At 36.2% G+C, this 19,189-nt stretch overlaps 1 protein-coding gene across 1 annotated transcript in view; it reads right to left on the reverse strand.

The window, feature by feature from the left end:
• Positions 1-19,189, reverse strand: part of LOC121325192 (VPS10 domain-containing receptor SorCS3-like) — a 133,460-nt gene that overhangs the window by 81,609 nt on the left and 32,662 nt on the right. Inside the window, exon 2 of the mRNA XM_041267524.1 lies at positions 12,653-12,720. Coding sequence (XP_041123458.1) covers positions 12,653-12,720 — 68 coding nt within the window. The remainder of the gene's footprint in view (positions 1-12,652; positions 12,721-19,189) is intronic.

Consider the following 19,189-nt stretch of genomic DNA (forward strand, 5'->3'; position numbering starts at 1 on the left):
TATAATATATATATATATGCCATACAATTTGTATATGATTAATGTATATGATTAACAAGCAGTTGTAATGTATTGGGGCATGCAGTGTGACAAGCAAAAGAAGGGAACTAGAATTAGATAATTTAAAAGAACCTGTGCATTGACTAGACAGGAGTGTAATCACAAGATAAAAAGTATGATAAATAAAAAATTTACTGTAAACTTACTGAAGATTTAAATTGAGATTTAAAATGTTTGTTTGTTCTGCCAGGCAGTGTAAAAACATCAATATACTGTATCTCTGTGAACTTTCCCTTTATAGCCATCACATTGCAAAGAGGCCCTCTAAAAAGTCTGTCTTGACAATATATAGGAACTTGAGATAGACTTTCTACACAGATCGTTCGTGATTATCATGCTCACTCACATGGGAGTCTATTCAGCTGATATATTATTCAACTATACTGCTGTAGGTTAAGTGATTGAAGGGTTTGTGGGGCTTTGTGAACCCCGGCATCACTAACAGTGTGTATGAGTAACGTAAGTTAATTACCAAGCTTGGCAGCATTTTGATATTTAAACGGTGGCTGTAGTTAGATCAGACACTATTTAGACTGATTGAATAGATCTCATTGTTTGATCCGTTTGCTTTCAGACCCACATTTTAATGACAAATGGGATCATGTTTCAGCTCTGAATCAGAATTCGAGTCATGTACAGTATACACCACATTCTGAATGAAGCAGCATCATTTTCAACGCTACGATTCTTAAAATGCGACCAGAAATACCTTGTCTTGAAGACACTAGAGAAAGATGTTATTTGTTCTAGTTAATGTTATATCAAGATAAAAAGTATATAAGTGTTTAAAATGTAATACAGCATACACCAGCGTGCAATAAGGTCAGTGATGTTTTCAGTTAACTATCTCTGAAGTACAGTACCATGTCTTTTCAAATGTTTTTCATGAATGCAGAATTGGTCTTGCCTGTTCAAATAAGGTTGTATATGGCCAACTTCATGACTGTAATAAGCACAGCACCCTATGGATGTTCATGGAGTATTCTGCAATGTATGGTAAAGAATGTTTGTTTAGTATGACTAAACCTCAATTAAGCCACTCAATTTGGAGAATTACATTCCTTTGATCAAGCTCTGAATTTGCATAGAAAAGCGAAAGAACAGTCAAATTTGCATGGTAATTCTGTCTCTTGATTTGAAAAATGAAAGAAGATGATAAATTCAGACAAGAGACCACTCTGCAGAGTTCCATACATGTGATTCACAGCAGCCACATGTTATTATTACCTGTCTCATAAACAGGTGAGAGGGAAGGATGCCTGGAGGGTCAGGCTTGCACTGTAGCTAACCTTTATTGGTAACTGAGGAGCTTCAAGGAGCCATCCAGGCTGGCAGTGTCCTTGCATTCACATGCACAATCTATTTAGTTTGTGAAACAAGTTTTGTTCCTACATATAGAATACATTAATAGGAAAAGATTGTCTTGACTGTATGCACATGTCAAAATATAAGTTTGATGTACAAACAGAGTTGGATGGGCAGACAGACAGCCTCCCTGTCGCCTCATATTCTGATAGGCTCATTATTTTTTTTTCTAAAAAAAATCCACTCAAAGTTTCATCGCAACTGAACAAGCGGTTACCTAGACACATAAAAACATGCAAGTGACATACAACAGACAGTTAGAAGGACAGACAGACAGCATTTGTTAACCCCAATAGACTGAGCTGATTCAATTACTAGAGTGGCATACAGACAGGAGGACTCCATAACTGCTACAGTAGAGACACTGAAAACCTTGCTAATGGAAAGTCGGATATCCTCTATGCTGAACTCAAGTGTGAAATATGTTTATGTAACGATGGCATTCACTATATCACCTCTTGTTAGCAGGAAGACATTTCCCAAAATAAACCCTCCTTAGTAATTTTATTGTAAAATGTATGGACGGTAGATTTCCTCACATATACTATTCAATCTACGCTTGTTTGAGGTCACATGTTAAATCTGGAGCAAGGGTTACACATTACCTTGTAACTAGAGGTAAAATGTTCATGTTTTTCTTTTCTAATTTCGGTATCCTTGACACTGGCAGGTTTTAATTGGTTTCCACAGTAACTATTGAAATCTTTGCTGCATTCACTGATTTTTCCTCTTAACTGTAGAGATTGACTATAGAGATAGAGAACTGTACATGCAGTTTATATCTGCTATGCAGGTAAGCAAAACACAGTCTCGACACTATCATTACGTGCTCTTACTTCATCTTAAAACTGCAGTTGCATTCCATCTTTCAGCTTATCTTGCTAGCTGTAAGTTGAAAGAGTAGCTATCTTTACCCACAAGAAAAAGAAAAAAAAAACATTCATGCATTATCTTCATTCATCTTCTGTTTTCTCCTGAAAAATGAAATGCTAGTGTAGATGGGTTATCTAATAATAAATTACTTTGTGCCTTGCCAAACAGAGGCTGAAGATATATACTGTATATGTTTTCTGAACATTTTAACCCTCTTGTAACAATGTATACAAATGGAATCACAAATCTAAAATAATTGCATAATTAACAAAGATATGAAATTCTGCTAATACTGTATATGTCAGGGTTTTTTTATGGGGGGGGGGGGGGGGGGGGGGATGATAACCCTGCCACCACCTCAGTCCTGGGGAAGGACCTCTACCCTAACCCTGGAGCCCTCAAAACGAGCTTTCTTCCATGGAAAATACAGTTTTTAATTAGAAGAGGCACTGATAACCCCAGGCAGAAGCAGCAGTCCCATACACACACTTGACACCTAGCTGTCACTTTATTACATGCTTAATGCAAGCACAGACTATATCCCTTGTCAGTCTCCATGCTACTGCAGTTACCATTCCTCTAGGAACCCTATTGTTAAATATAATCACAGTGGCACTTAAACATTTAGACACTTGCAATAAGTAACTCTTATAAAGCAGTTTTTTTACCCTATTTACCCATGTGTATGTACCCCACTTGGAGTGGGGTTACTGGAGCTAATGGTGGTTTGCCTGAAGATCCTCTCCTTTCAGAAGCACTTCTGCAGAAAATAATCCCCAAATAGGATACTGGTCTTGTATTGTGTCCTATTTTTACCACAAACAGACTTGGCAAATATATATATATAATATATATATATATATATATATATATATATATATATATATATATATATATATATATATATATATATCAATATTTTCTACACCACATGTGAGTCTCAGTGTCATCATTTGGAAGCTTATATACAGAGGCAGATATATCAGTACCTGAACAGCAAGCACGAAAATAAAAATACAGTACAGCCAATGTCTCCGTGAAACAAGGCTGGGTGGGTTGATAATGGATAAATGATAATAATGGATACATGATAATAATGGATAAACGGTGTCATGCTGCAATGTAAAACACTCAATTTAAACTTCTCGACAAGATTGGTTGTGTGTCTGCTGACTTGGACATTAACCAATGGCCACCACATGTTGGTAAAGATATGTTGAAGCCATAGGAAACTTTATTTGTTCAACAAAAGGCTTCTAAATGTTATCCACTGACACTGTTGATTCATTATAGTGCATGTGCAATCCTAATCTGCCACTTAAAATAACTGTTTTCAGCCTCAATCAATTATCCATGCTGTTACTTCATACTTTCCTTAAGTGTTCAGATAATGATTAGTACTGTACAAATCTAATACAAACAGTAAATTGACCGTACAAAACTGAATTATGCTCACATATACCTCTATCACAACTAGGCATCCCATATGGGTAAACAAGGTTTGGATTTCAAGGAGACATGTTCTCTCTCTCTCTCTCTCTCTCTCTCTCTCTCTCTCTCTCTCTCTCTCTCTCTCTCTCTCTCTCTCTCTATATATATATATATATATATATATATATATATATATATATATATATAGATCAGGGATCAATACAGATTTCTAGAGAATGTTTAATTGTATTACTCTAGCATTGAAAAGAAGAAAAGAAAATATCCATTTGGGATCCAGACAACTGTGAAAGCATGGAGATGTGATTGTAGTCGGTTTGTATAGCTTGTTAACAGGGCTGTTGTTTTATTTGTATAAAGACTACACACATCACTCACATCAGTTGTTGCTTTAATCAGCATCCCAGTCTTACTGTTTCCACTGACCTGTAAAAGTCACATTGGCTTCAAGCACACAAAACATTTAATACAATCTGAAAGGATGTCATTCCACACCCTGGTAATGAACTTCTTTGGCAAGTTCCATGCATTGAAGGAATAGCAGGGGGCACTCCACTGATGCAGCTGGGTGCCCCACTCTTCCTGCGGGATCCCTCCCTGCCACCTTATTTCAGAAGGCATTACTCAAGCACTCACACAGACTGCAACACTAATGCTTTCTGACTCACCACTGCATTTTTTTCTTTTGTCAGCAGAAAACCCTGTCCCTTAAAATCAAGTTTACAAACTCTTATTATCATCCAAATAGCCACCTAGTGGTAGTACTTACATATAATTACAATGTTATTATGCATAATTGCAATGCACTTAACGTGTACATCTTTATGCATGATATATGTACACAATGGTATCAGAAAAGGATTAGGGTTAGGTTTAGAGTTTGGGTTAGAGTTATATCCCTGTTGATGAGAATAGGTAACATGCAAAGTGTTAGTCAAGCTCCACATTATTATATACAGTACAACATACTAGAAGCATATCATACACATATTATACACTACAATCACATACCATATATTAAACAGTAAGCCAAACATTACTTTAATGTACTGAATCATTCAAACACAATTTGTCACAGAAATAATATCGTTTCATTTACAATTTCTTCCCATTATATTAAAAATAGGCACATGTGAGTTGCAGCTGAGCGGCTGTAAGACACTGCCATTTACCCTATAATCAAATCAGTTTGCTCAAGTAGAAAGTAGTATGTGTTCAGTATGTCTAGCAATTTGGCGGCTTTCTAATTTATCAAAGTTGCATACGTCAATTATAAGTAGGGGTTTACTTAAATCACCGAGTAGGTTATGGAATAAAATTAGGATTTTGCTGACATTTCACGGACCTGTTTAAAGATTTCATAACCCTAAGTAGATAATATTTCAGAGCACTATAAAAGCTTAAAAATAGTGGTACTTGCTTCCTTACTAAAACTGAGTAAAATATCCCCTAGCAGTTGCTGGCAACATTCTCTGTTTCTGTGGTGTGAAGACTTGCCCATACATCGAGACTGCATGTCAATTGGTTGGAAGTGTAAGGCAAAGCTTAACCAGGTTATAAGATGCGGAAACCGATTAGAAACACTTCCAAAACTCGCTTACCCAAGGGCATCTGGCATTCTTTAATAAAGACCATATATTCAGCATGTTTGTTGTCATGTTGTTTGTCTCATCCAGGAATTTATTTTATTAGTACTGAGTACAGGTCTAAAATTCTTACCGCGTTTAAAAAGTAAGCAACAGTTTGAACCAAGGTGTCTGTGCAGGATCATACCTGTAGTATTGATTTAACTTGGCTACAACCAACAGGAATGCTTTTACTCTGCGCTGACTTCCAAGTTTCTGTTTCAGAAAGCTGTTGTCTGTTTTAACTTCTGTTTAGCAACCTCTATAGTAGCCTTTCATTTTATCTGTGATACTTAAGCTAAATAGCAATCAACCGTATTTTCTCCAAAGTCACATTACAAGATGTGCAAAACAATTTACCTCTATCTGCATGTAAAGTTTCTTTGGGAAGTGTCTTGACATGATCCTCAGCCAAAATATACTTTTTTGCTTTGTCGTCCATTTTTGGTATTTTGCCTCCATTGCTGAAAACTAGATTTTAGCAACTAAATCAAAATAACAATGCAACGCTGACTTTGTCCTACCTCCTATTGTACAGTACAGGTCACAGGTCAAAATGTAGTACAGACGCACTTATATGCTGATTTAAAAAAAGAAAGTTAATCGCTTTGGAGTATTTTTTTTTATAGCCAAATGAAGTGTTCACGTGTGGCAGCAATTCACTTGCGAAATTCAGGCAGTGACGTCAGCTCCCTAGCAACAAGCCTATGTTGGGAGTGGATTCTTGGATTGGTTTGTGCATTTGAGAAAGGAGAGGAAGACTCATGAAATGAGTTGGAGACTGAAATTGATGAGAAGCAAATTTTTCCGATGTACGAAAAAAAGGCGTGCTGATTTTTATACAAAAAATGAGAAAAAGCAGGTTGCGTAGAGGTATTTGTTATTAGCCAATTTGTTTTTCTATGGGTCTCTCACTATATCGAGGCCCTCGATATATAGCAGATTTATATTGGACCCCGACACCCGCGATATATCGAGTGGGTGTGTGTGTGTATATATATATATATATATATATATATATATATATATATATATATATATATATATATATATATATATATATAAATGACATTTTAACCAAAACCCTGAATTCAACATTCCTATATTAACAGCAGGCTCCTCAGAGGAGGAGTCTTCATTATGAACTCCTATCTGCTATTAACTACGGTACTAGCAATGACAGGTGACGTATTCTGAGCCCTGGTTTTAATTGGAAGAGCAATTCTTTCCGTCCCACCCCATGCTGAAGCTCTGTTTACCGTGTGCTCAGTATGAGTGAGGTGTTGAATAATGGAAATTACATAATTCGGTTTCATATTTCACTTTTCTGTAGGATATCTTTTAAGTGTGGCCAAATAGGACAGAAGGACAAATGTTAAAACTTGACAGAAAGTTGAATACAAAGCCACCATGCTGTTGACATGTGTGGAGGACGTGAGTTGTTGCTTTCATCCACATTTCAAAATGTACCAGATAAACTACTATTCCAGAAGACTTTAAACAAACACATCAAAAACATTAAAATGGAAGGTAACTTCAAATATATTGTATATTGCTGGGTTATTTTTTTTGATTGACCAGACTGCAGTGTTTTTTAAAAAATCAACACGTGCCCTAATGTACAGATGATTAGATTTCAATATGTTATCCAGTTTTTGTAATCATTAAAACTGAGAACGATAACTTATTACATGCATCACAACCATGAGTCTTACTTTGCTAGTTTCACACTCTCCTGCTGAATAACTCATGCAGTCTTTTGAGTATATAAAGCGCAGTGCAAAAACCTAATTTATTACGACCCTGTACTCATCTTCAAAGCTCCTCCTTCATTTGCATAACATCACGAGAAATATCATTCTGAATGCGAACTTGTCACAATGAATTGTAAACTACATGCACACTGTTTTCATCATGCTAATATGAAGCTTATCTCAAATTTAGTAATACAGCACAGCATGACAGTATTCGTATGATGAGTTCTCTACATTTAAACTGCACAATTGCACCCATGAGATACAGTATCAACCAACCACTGTGAGGAATTAGTAAAAAAAACATTGCAGTGCTCCTTATCTTGGGTATAGATGTCATCCCATGCATAGAATATATGACACAATGCCAAAGTTAAAAAATAAATCATTTTTAGGTTTAGCAGTGCAATCTTAATTGTACTACTAATCATAACACAAAGTCAGAATCAAATGTATTTTCCAGCTGTAAAAGGCAAGTAAAACAAAACCTAAATAATTTTTTTGGTATATCTTGCTTATAAATATCTTGATCTAAATTGTCAAATTTTCTGATTTATTATTATTATTATTATTATTATTATTATTATTATTATTATTATTATTATTATTATTATTATTATTATTATTATTATTATTATTAGTAGTAGTATTATATTTATTAAGTATTATTATTAATACTACTACTATAATAATAATAATAATAATAATAATAATAACCTGAAATTACCACAATTACTTTGACTGTAAATAAGTTCTGCCTCACAAAAATAACATGTTACATCTATCGCATCCAATAGCATGCCATATCTTCTGTAATGGATAACTCCAATGGCCTACATTAGAGTGCTGTATGGTGTACCATCTGGCCCATTCATTATTCTTTGATGTACTACATACAGAAGGCTAATTATACAAACTTTTCTAGTACACCAGGTAGACATGTGCATGATTCAGTGTCTATCGCTGCATAATTCCCAGGTTATTTTGCTAATAATGTCAAGTCCCAGATACAAGCATGTCATGCTGTTGCAAAATTTAGGTTGCAACTAGTTGACATGGAAACAGGAACTGATGTAATATCTGATGTTGACAAAGGCTGATTCTGAACATTTCCCCTAAAATTACATTTGATAACATATTTAAACACACAATGTGAGAAACAAATACAATGCAACTATTAACGCTTTCCTAGCAGAAAAGAAAGGAGCAATGTTTTATTCTATTTATAGCCACTTCCTGACATTTTGTTTTACACTTCTTTTCAAGAGTCTTACTCAACAGATGTACTCATTAAGTCTCACCTGTAATCCATTTTTGAAAAGCTTTGAAATGAGATGCACAAGATTTTTCACAGTAAGATCAAATGAAGTGTCTTTAATATGTAGCAAAGGAAAAAGGAGTACAAGTAGGTACAGGAAAGACAGACATAAACAAAAAAACGCTGTTTGTCGACTGCCACTGGGTGCTGTATCCTTTTCCACTCTGTAAGCAATTATGAGTTATTATTTTACATGTGCATTAGACTCACTCATCCCATTTGTAGTGTACTAAAAATGCTTTGTCCAGTCTTCGCTTTGTGTTTTTTACAATTATATTTCAACAAAAATAAGTAATGGCTGTTTGCATATAAAATGGCAGATGACAATGACAGTGTCTTGTCTGATAGACTAAAGGTCACGCAAGGTTCTAATGAGACGGCAGATAGAGGGAGTTGGGTGTAAATGGAGGACTCATGCTGGGTTTTTCCTTTCCTCCTTTATTATGTTATCGATGTAGAGGAGGTACACTAAACACTATATGTGTATAGGATTGATACTGCTACAGAAGGGACCTGAGTTATGTGTCGCTCATGAAACATAATAAAAGTCTTAAATTGAATTCCCTGAAACACTGCATCTCATCGAACCTGCAGTCTGTTGTATTAGGATTCGCGTGTCACTAGTTTTATATAAACCTTTATATTTTTCTACCTGTGCGTGCGTATGTGCTCCTTTGACTGAAAAAGACATGATACAACTGAATGAAATATATCAATCCTATACCAAACCACTTCTCGGTGAAGACAGTTACAAGCTCCCGGAGGTTCTTAGATATTTGTTTTTGGATTCATTGCTTCAGCTGAGGCTACAACTGTTGACCCTATTTATCCATCTGACCATCACCTGTCCTTGGAACGAGAATGCTTTGATTGACCCGTTCTGAAGTCAGTGTTTGTAGTTATTGTCTAAACTTATGCCAGAGAAGATAGAGGGGATATTGGATGGAAATCCCCTGTAACACAGGAAGTGAAAAGAGAAGATGCCAGCACTATCAACCCATATGTGTGCTGGCAGTTCAATGCTGGCTCTTAAGCAAGGCCTACTGCAAGGGTTAAATGTGAGCCCATTCCAGAATAGTGCTGTCCACGCAGTTAATTAAAGACTGCTATATATGATAACGACTCATCTGCTCATTTAATAAAAAGGCTTTTAGTTTCTGTTTGGATGAAGAAGCCAGTCCTCAATAAGCCTGCTTTAGGACATTTAAAGACACCTGACAATGGAGGAACCTGTGTTATTTAGCAAGGTAGCAAGCAGGCCAATAGAACCACGTCTTCAAATCACCATGCTAATTGCAATTATCTGTGACAAATCTCCAGTCTTTTGGGATTACATACAATGATATCATTATTTTAACAATGTAATCAGAATGTCACAGAAAACCTTTTTTTAAGGTTGTTGTTTATTCTGCAAAGCACAGTCTTGTAAAAAGGAAAACAAATCAGATAGATTATTAAATCTGAGGCTGATGAACAGAACATGTGCTTGTACCTGCTTGTGTTATGGTAGAGCTTCTTTGGCTAGATATACAATGATTCCCAATTATATCTTTATACCTCTCATAAGGTGTAACCTTATCTTATCAACAGTTAGATCATCTAAAGAAAATATTAATTCAAGCATCAGTTGTGCTACATTTTGATCAACTGCACAGCAGATATGAGTTTCATTAATATGATGTATATGATGTTTTAATCTGTTTTTAATCTTGCCCCCCACAAATATGAGACATTTACAGATCAGCATATCTGGAAGCACAGAGGGCACAATACAACTGAGAAGCTTTATTGAGTCAATACAAGCTGCAGTAATGACATAATAGAATACCTAGATTGTACCTGTCAAGGGATGTAACATTACAATGTACATATAGTACAATGTATATTAAATAAATAGCATGGAAACATGCTAATGTTACAGTTAAAGTTTTAAAGATTTAAAAGTTTTAAAAAACAGTAAAGTTGCAGATCTTGTCTGGGAAACCAAAAGGAGAGCTACATTGTCCCTTTCACTCCCATAGGCTACGCAGATAAATCATCTTGGGTTGGTTTAACTAACAGCACCACAGTAACCTCTGCAGATAAATTGGAGACCAGTCAAGCTGAACTTCAGCCTCCAAGGCTCAGCAGCTTGGCACCATCCGTTGCTTAGGTTTTCCCTTGCAGCATCTATGGGACGCTCTTTTTGTGTTATAAGTATAAGGATTTACAGTGCCTTTCCGAGGGCCAGACCTGCTGTAGAGTATTTGTTAGGACCTGTGCCTAAGCTTAGTCATCTTGTGCTAGGAGTGGAACCGGGTTTGCTCATTCTAAATTGTCTTTGGTAGATAAGGCACACAGATGCAATGCTGGGAAATTAAAATGTCCTACTTTCAGTTGTTGTTTCAGTGACTGCCTATGGTTGTTCTTTTGATTGCCAAATTGTGGAAAGACTTGAAGAATAATAACATTTCAATATTCAAAACTGCTTTTGTGCTTTTGAAGATACCGTCAGTCTGCCAAACCAAGTGACAGTCTACAACACTTATTGAGAGGCCTAGTGATCACAATAAACTAATAAAAAGTTATTTACGACTGTGCCATTAAAACAAGAGCTATGGAGTGAAAAGTATATGCTAATTAGAAATAAACTAGACAAATCCCATGTAAACTGCAATTAGGGTCTTGTATCTGCTAGAACCCAATTCTGTTTTGCAGTGGTACTGCTTTAATAAATCAACAATCTAATGTATAATCTAATACTTTTTTACCAAGGTACACTGTTTACTCATACCTTTTGAAAAATAAGCTATAATAATGAATTTTGAGGATGATTAGATGAAAAATCCAACAATCAACAGCAAATGTGTTCAGACACCACAAGGCTTGGGTATATATATATATATATATATATATATATATATATATATATATATATATATATATATATATATATCTTGCCATTTTAAATAGAGTTCTGATTTTTAGTAATGAATATTTAAATTAATATATATGAGTGATGTCTTTCTGTCTGTCCAGACAGACAGGACAAACACACATTGCCAGCTTGCTAAACAAGCAGTGGGATTCATATAACCCTGTTGACCCCAAGCAGCATGATAACTCTAAGATTGAGTGAGTGACTGAGCATGTAGAATGAATTCATTTGATCTTGCCTCTGTCCAGACTAGAAAAAAAAAATCATAGCACTGGGTATGGTGCCAATATGGACCTGAGCCCTGTCAAATCCTGCTTAATAACCTTATTATTGATCTGCATGTCAACTCTGCTTTGAAAAGTTTTCAAAAGATGCAATTCTTTGATGTATGAAAAAGCATCCAGAGGTCTGAAATATACTTTACCTTGAGCGCTTATCTTTCAGTCCAGTGCACATGGGTGGAATTAAACATTACAATATTTATTTATTCACTTTATCGTTTAAAGGCAGGGGCATTGATCTATAATAAGACAGAGACGATTTGTTTCTAACCCGACAACAATGATTTGCTAAGACTGCTAATGAAGGTTGGGCTTGGTTATAGCTTTGAATGCAAGCCTCGAAGGAATATGACGTGCTGTAGAAGAGGGTGGTTGTGTCGGGTGCACTCGTCTGTTAAGTAAAAAATAATGTATTGTATAAGTGACACTGAACTGCTGGGTATGCATTATGGGCTGTACCTTCAATAATTCAGTTCCATAGGCATTTTACAATTCTGCATATCACGATGCATTGCAATGTTACTCTGCTTGTAAGATATGTTTTAAAACCCTTTTAAAAAGCTACAACAGATGTTGAAGCCATACCGAGTGCCACCTTTGATAGGACCTGCGTTGTCTGTGACGGTTTAAAAATCTACTGATCGTGCAAGATCTAATGATCAAGCAAGATTGAACAAGATCTAATGTACAAGCAAGATTTAGCAAGATCTAATGTACAAGCAAGATCTAACAATCAAGCAAGATTGAACAAGATCTAATGTACTAGCAAGATTAAGCAAGATCTAATGTACAAGCAAGATCTAACAATCAAGCAAGATCTAATGATCAAGTAGGATTAAACAAGATCTAATGTACAAGCAAGATCTAACGATCAAGCAAGATTGAACAAGATCTAATGTACAAGCAAGATTAAGCAAGATCTAATGTACAAGCAAGATCTAACGATCAAGCAAGATCTAATGATCAAGCAAGATTAATGTGCTATTGCACTTGCTAGACTTTCATCTTACCTCCACAAAGAGCTCTCAGTGACACTTCCCAGGTTAAAGTCATAGAGCTTCGTCAGGATGAGAATCACCTGCAAAACAGGAAAAGAACTACACTTAGTAATGAGGCAGTGTCCCTGCACTGAACCAAAAGATAACTCAAGGCTGTCACATATCAGGAAGCAATGGTAGATCACAAAAATCACAGACATTTTGGGCCTTAAATCTGTTCTGAAATTCTGAAAACTGAAATCATTTTGGAGAGTGTTTGAAACAGCATTTATTTTTTTAATAAATACATTAAAAAACCACAGAAAGGGTGTTTCAGGAGTCTAGCTATAAAATTATTAGCATACTGCAGATTCCAAGGGGTAGATCAAAAGAGACTCCCAAATATCTCCCTACATAAATAAATCAATTTTTACAGTCACATTCACAGCACAAATTCAGGCTTCAGAAGTTTGTTTTTTTAGATTTCTTTTAAGCCTTACATTGCACGGCATTGAATTCTGGAGTAGTTACAATAACACCCTTTTGTCAAAACATTTCACATGAGTGCTGTTCCATCAGAACCCAGGACCCATTTTGAAGCCAGCGCAATAATTGAACTGCTCCTTCCAGCTATGACTTGCTAATCCTTTGCTGTTAAAATTGTTTTATTCCACTAACAAAGTTTGCTTTTACCTTCATACTTAGCAAAATATACCCCATATTAAATAGTGTTGTGAGTATTGGTGTTGTTATATGAGAGTTCATACTACAAATAACATGTAATACAGTAATAAGGAAGGTAAAATCGTTTATAGAAGACTGATTCTCTGTTCTATTGCTGCACCTACTGTATATTTGGAAAATTAATGAAAAGTTTATGAAGTTTTGAAAGGCCTCCACATTGGGCTCCCGGGAAAAATATTATCAAGAAAAGCAATATGTGGAAACTGCCAGCAACATGCCACACAGACACACATCTGAGAACCATCTCATCCCAGGAGAAATCAAAACTCCATCACAACTGGAGAGTTTGTGATACTTTATTGAAAGGTAACTAGCAGATTCTTTTTTATGGTCTTGTATTGTTGCTTGTATATGGAATACAACAGACAATCACTAATGACTGTAGTTATTTCTTTCTCTTTATAATTGTAATCTATCCTGGTAACCCCTGCATTGAGGTTTCAAATCAGCCAGTAATTCCAGAATGATGTAGTGTCAAAAGAGAAGGGTTTTTTTGTTTGTTTGTTTTTTGTTTAAGGTATGTCACCTAGTCTTTTGAAATCACACATGCTTGTTTTTTTTTACACTTAGCTCAATCATTGACTGCTCCTTTGTGCTGTATCTATAACAACATGAAGAGGTAAATATTTTAAATAGTTCCTTAATCACCGTTATGTTTTCAAAGGGTGCTTGCAAAAGTAATGTTATGGAAATGATCTCTTTGCTGCTCTGTTGCCATATTAAAGGGCATTTTCCTCACATACTGCATCTTCCCTTAGGCTGTACACACTTCAACCAGCCCACACGTTTATGTATCCCTATAGCAGACTCAGGGCTCCCTGAAAGGAAGCTGACCCCAACACGGGGGAAGATGGGGTCAAAGCCTAGGGCTTTGAATAGCAGATGGTCTGGACCACTTTAGAGGCTGCTGGCGGGGGGTGGGTAACGAATGGAGTGTAGTCATGGAAACTGAACTTATATCAAAAGTGTACATTGTTATGCATGATAAGTTTATTAGTCTGGGGTTTCATATGATCTGCAATACAGTAGATGAAAACAGCACAAGAATACAGTTCAGTTTATGTAACCGCAATGCCCGACGGGGTGCAAAATATGTTATGAATTCACTTTCTTCTGTGTCCTTTAAGATGTTCAAAGTGAAACTATAGCCCATAATACAACAGCAATGCACTTTTTGTGAAGAAGCTCAATACTCATTCGTTTTTTGACAGCTCAAGGATGCCTTTTTCAAAGGTGTACCAGGGGGCTCCAGTGGTTTAAATTGTTCATACATTGCACAACGACGAGCCATGTGGTGACATTGCAGTATAAATCTGCAATGTGAGTTATACGGCTGGTTTCACAAACCCCGATTAGCCCTAACTTTGACCTACAATAGCATCAGGAAGTCTCATCTAGGCCTGTGAATAGCGAATAGGCAAGAGCAATCCGTTTCTGTAGTTCAAATTGCTTGGCCCCAGAAGGAACTTTTTGCAGACAAAAAACAGTTTGTGTTAAAATCACAAAATGAAAATGACATGTTAAGACCAGGGTAGCCATCTTGGGCTACAAATTATGAGTCTGCTGGCTGTGATCACTGAAACACTGTGAACACATCACCACTATTTACCAATAGAGGGAGCTGATCACACCTTATAACACAGTCCTGCACAGGTTCGATTTTTATGACCGTCTTCCCACCCTGACCCACTACTACAGGACCCGACTCGAACCCGCAACCTGTTGCACACTGTCTTCTTACCTGCAACCCGACATGAACCAGTGTTTGTCCTTTGCCTACTGCTTGAGTCGACTGACTCTCACATTCACACACAGATATCTCTACCATTCTCCACAGATTTAGTTTATACAATAGGCTATACAGCGTGGTAGCTTTCTCTAGTGGTCTGGATATATGACTCCTCCCTAATCGCCTCCTGCTTTAGTGCAGGAAGTACCGGTAAATTTACCCTATAATATGTTATTTGGGAAAGCGTTACAGACGAGTACGCAGAAAGGACAGAAAACAGTCAAGTCTTCCGCTATCCTTCCAGTGTTTGTTTATAGTGTCACAAATGTTCTTAGCAACAGCACTTAAGACTAAGGAGCCAGTGTAAGGAATCATGTAAAGTGATTTGCGGCTGCAAAACACCCATATTGCTGCCAAAAAACGTGTTTAGCTGGTTTAAGTGGGACTTAGCGGTCACTAAAAATGCAACGTATATAAAGAATGATTTTCACTGGCGCTCTGCACCTGCTTTCAAATGAGCACTTTGCCACCATGAATCGTTTTTAAGGATATTGAAATGTATTCAAATGAAGAAAAGAACATGGAATTCAGCAGGGATCTGGACTACTAAGCAAGTGCAAACATTATAATGAGATGCAAGGATTTAGCCTTGCATTTGGGCAGTTGCTGACCCTTCAAAAACTTTGCACCTCATCTGACAAGGTGCAAACCATTGTAGAAGTGAGTTATTAAAAGCTGTATAAAACCATACACCTTCAGAGACCTGTCATTGGCCTCAGGATGGCTGCTGTGGTGCACTTCATGATGTGGCGATGTTTGGCTCTTGTTGAGGTCAGGCAGGAAAACCTGCAGAGGAGAAGGGCAAGATGGAGAAGACCTAGTATATTCAAGCCAGGGTCACTTTATTTGGAATGGATTGTCCTCTCTGCTTGCCTCTCCAGTGGTGTCAGCTGTGATGTGGATGTGCTCCACGAATCTCATTCAGTGCCTGCTTTAGAGTAAGTCACGACGTGAAAAGACTGATGACTGACCGATGCTATCACCTAGCGACACTGGCTACGATAGTCCGTATTGGACAGCGTGTTATGCTTTTTGATGTGATTTTACAGGATGTGCACAATCGAAAAATTAACACGCTCGCAGAGTAACCAAAATGTGCTAAAGTCAGCCGAGCGTCTCTGAAATTTTTGTCTCAAATTATAAAACGCAACCACTAAGGGACAGATGTTTAGCGTTGGTTAACTGGAGAGTGACATATGTCTATTCTCTCTTTGTATATATATATATATATATATATATATATATATATATATATATATATATATATATATATATATATATATTTATAATTCTTTCTACAAAGCCTCTTTCAGAAAAAAAACAATTCTATTGATGCTGCATGCATTGAACTTTTTTCATATAAACAAGAGCCTACAGACACTGTAAAACTCTCATTAATGAAGATGTTCCACCTTGGTGAACAAGAAATCTATATTCCACATGATCACCAAGCCCTTTCTCCCCAAGCGTAGGTTTTAAGCCATCTTGAATCCACAAGATGCTTGAGAATTGCTACAGAATGATGATGTGGTTTTCCGAAAATACATATCTTAAGAGTTATGCACTAGAATTGCACGCACAAGCTTCCAGAATCTATTTTTCTCTTTCAGGTTTGGTTTGACATGGATGTAGCAGTTTATTATCAGCAAGTTTTGTTGCTTCATTTAGTTATATGAGTATCAGTTATGTTTATATCTCAGGTCCTCAAGAGACACATTCTTATAAAGTTGAAACGAATATTAAACAAAAGACTAGATCATCCACCTTCTCTATCTGTATGGGTAGGCAGACTAAGAGGTCTGTTTTTCCGGCATTCCCAGGTTAGGGTTGTGTCAACTGTCAAGTGGGAGTGTTTGTCTGGTGTCAGAGGTTCATGTCATACTTACTGAGTAATATTGAAAGTGAACCCTTAAACCCTTGTACACCTAGATTATGCAATTATTAATTGCTCTAATGAGACAAAAATAATGGTTTTGTGTAGGTTTAATGTTTACCTTGAAATCTGGTTCCTAAAACTTAGCAGTTAGAACTTAAGAGCATCAAGAAAAGGTAATTGATTGTGCTCCAATATTGATTAAACTATTAGAGAAGCCATTAGTTCTTTAGAGATACACTAACTGATTTTGAAATCATTAAATCTAGTCTCCTATAAATTAAGAACTCCTTTACGTTATCAGATTGCTCTCTTTTTAGTGCTTTAATCCTGGAGGAATGTTGGGAGCACAGTCTCTGGACTTATTTTCAAGCGAAATTGCTTTACTTAGGAAAACAAGAAGAAGATTTTTCTTTGTTTTTTAAAATTGAGTCAATCTTTGTACAAACTATGGCTGTCACGATTTCTCCCTCATTTCCACAATCTTTGTCAGTGTGCCTTGGGTTATAATTAAATTGACAAAGAAAGGTCTAAAAAAATGTTTCTAAATGTATGGTTTTGTGTATTTTATGGCTATGTATGAAGTAAAGCTCATAATGGTACACATGGTTGAGCGAATAAATAAGTGAAGCACATTCAGTAAATGTGTACATGATAATGTAAATGACTTACAACAGAGAATTATTCATCTTGATGGAATGCTTTATCCTGTTGTGTATTCATCTTATAACAAAGTGTCCCCAATTCCCTTTCTATACTGGGACTGAGGCCCACGCATTTGTATATAGTGTGTAGTGTGTTTTCCACTCTGTCGGCAGATTACCCACAACCTCCTATCACAAGAATGTAATTATTTACATGCTTGTCAAGGCTGTATTGTGTATAACAGTTAATTAACACGCTGGATAATGTCTTTACTTAAAGCCTTGAAGTTGCATTAACAGTATGTATCTCACCTCTTGCACTGTCTTAAGAGTCTAATGCTCTTTATCTCTTCTGGAAGAGAAGCTTCTCAGTCCTCAGTGACAGAAAGTTCAGCCGCAAACTGTTACTATAGCAACAGAAGAGCAGGCTTTGAAAATACAGTTTTCTGTTGTAGGCAGACATTTCATCTAAATGCACTGATCCCACACAGCTCCTGCCTATTCCATTAAACAAAGAACAGGTATTGGTGGTGGCATGAATAACAAACAGGTTCCCGGTCTCCAAGTCAAACACCTCCATCTTTCTACCTGCCACACTGTATGTATTTGATACAGCTCTTTCTTGAAACAGGTCCTCTCAATGATAGGTTTCATTCAACGTTATGCAAATGTTGGATTTCAAATGATAATGTATGTTCTGATGCTGACACTTTAATCTCTGTTTATTCCACATAAAGATTGATGGGCGATGAAACAATCCATCTCTGCATGTAATAATACAAGTGAAAAGCACTTTAAGATAAACACATGTAACATGATGTGGAAAGCACCTTAATTTATATGATTACTCATTATACAGTCATACCCTTTATTTGTTGCAATAGCTTTTTTATTTTGAGTCAATTTCCAAGATATAAGTTATCATAAAAATAGGTTTCATAAGCTTACTGTTTATTCTCTCAATTAATCCAAAAACTAACCAACCTTTTCAATTATGGATAATATAAATATTATTATTATATTTTAAAAACACCTAATTTATATTGTATTGTTATTTTATTAAGTCAAATACATGTTTATATTGATTTATTGATTCATTTATAATACATTACAGAAGGCTATCGAATGCAGGACAACATATATTTTTAATTAGAGAGAAAATTACATTTACCAGAAAAAAATTACAAAAGAACCCCAATTTCAGAAATGTGTTTTAAAGCACACATTTCTATATGCAGTCAAGAAGAAATAAAGCCCAACTGTCTAGAACTCATCAAGATACCTTCTGTTATCAAGAAAAGGAAAATAACCATCCTAACCTCTGAAGCTATCCCCATCTAAATGCAATCTCCGGTCTTCATATGCTATGCTGTTTACACTGCCTTGGTTTATAACAAACCTCGGGTGAAATGCTACATTCAATATAGATGGTCTTGCGGAAACTCTTCACTTGGCTCTTTTGTTGTTATTTTGTCTAGAAAGCACTAAATTAAACCATCTTTAACTCTCATCCCTGTGCT

Source organism: Polyodon spathula, chromosome 13, assembly GCF_017654505.1.
Source record: "Polyodon spathula isolate WHYD16114869_AA chromosome 13, ASM1765450v1, whole genome shotgun sequence".
Lineage (NCBI taxonomy): Eukaryota > Metazoa > Chordata > Actinopteri > Acipenseriformes > Polyodontidae > Polyodon > Polyodon spathula.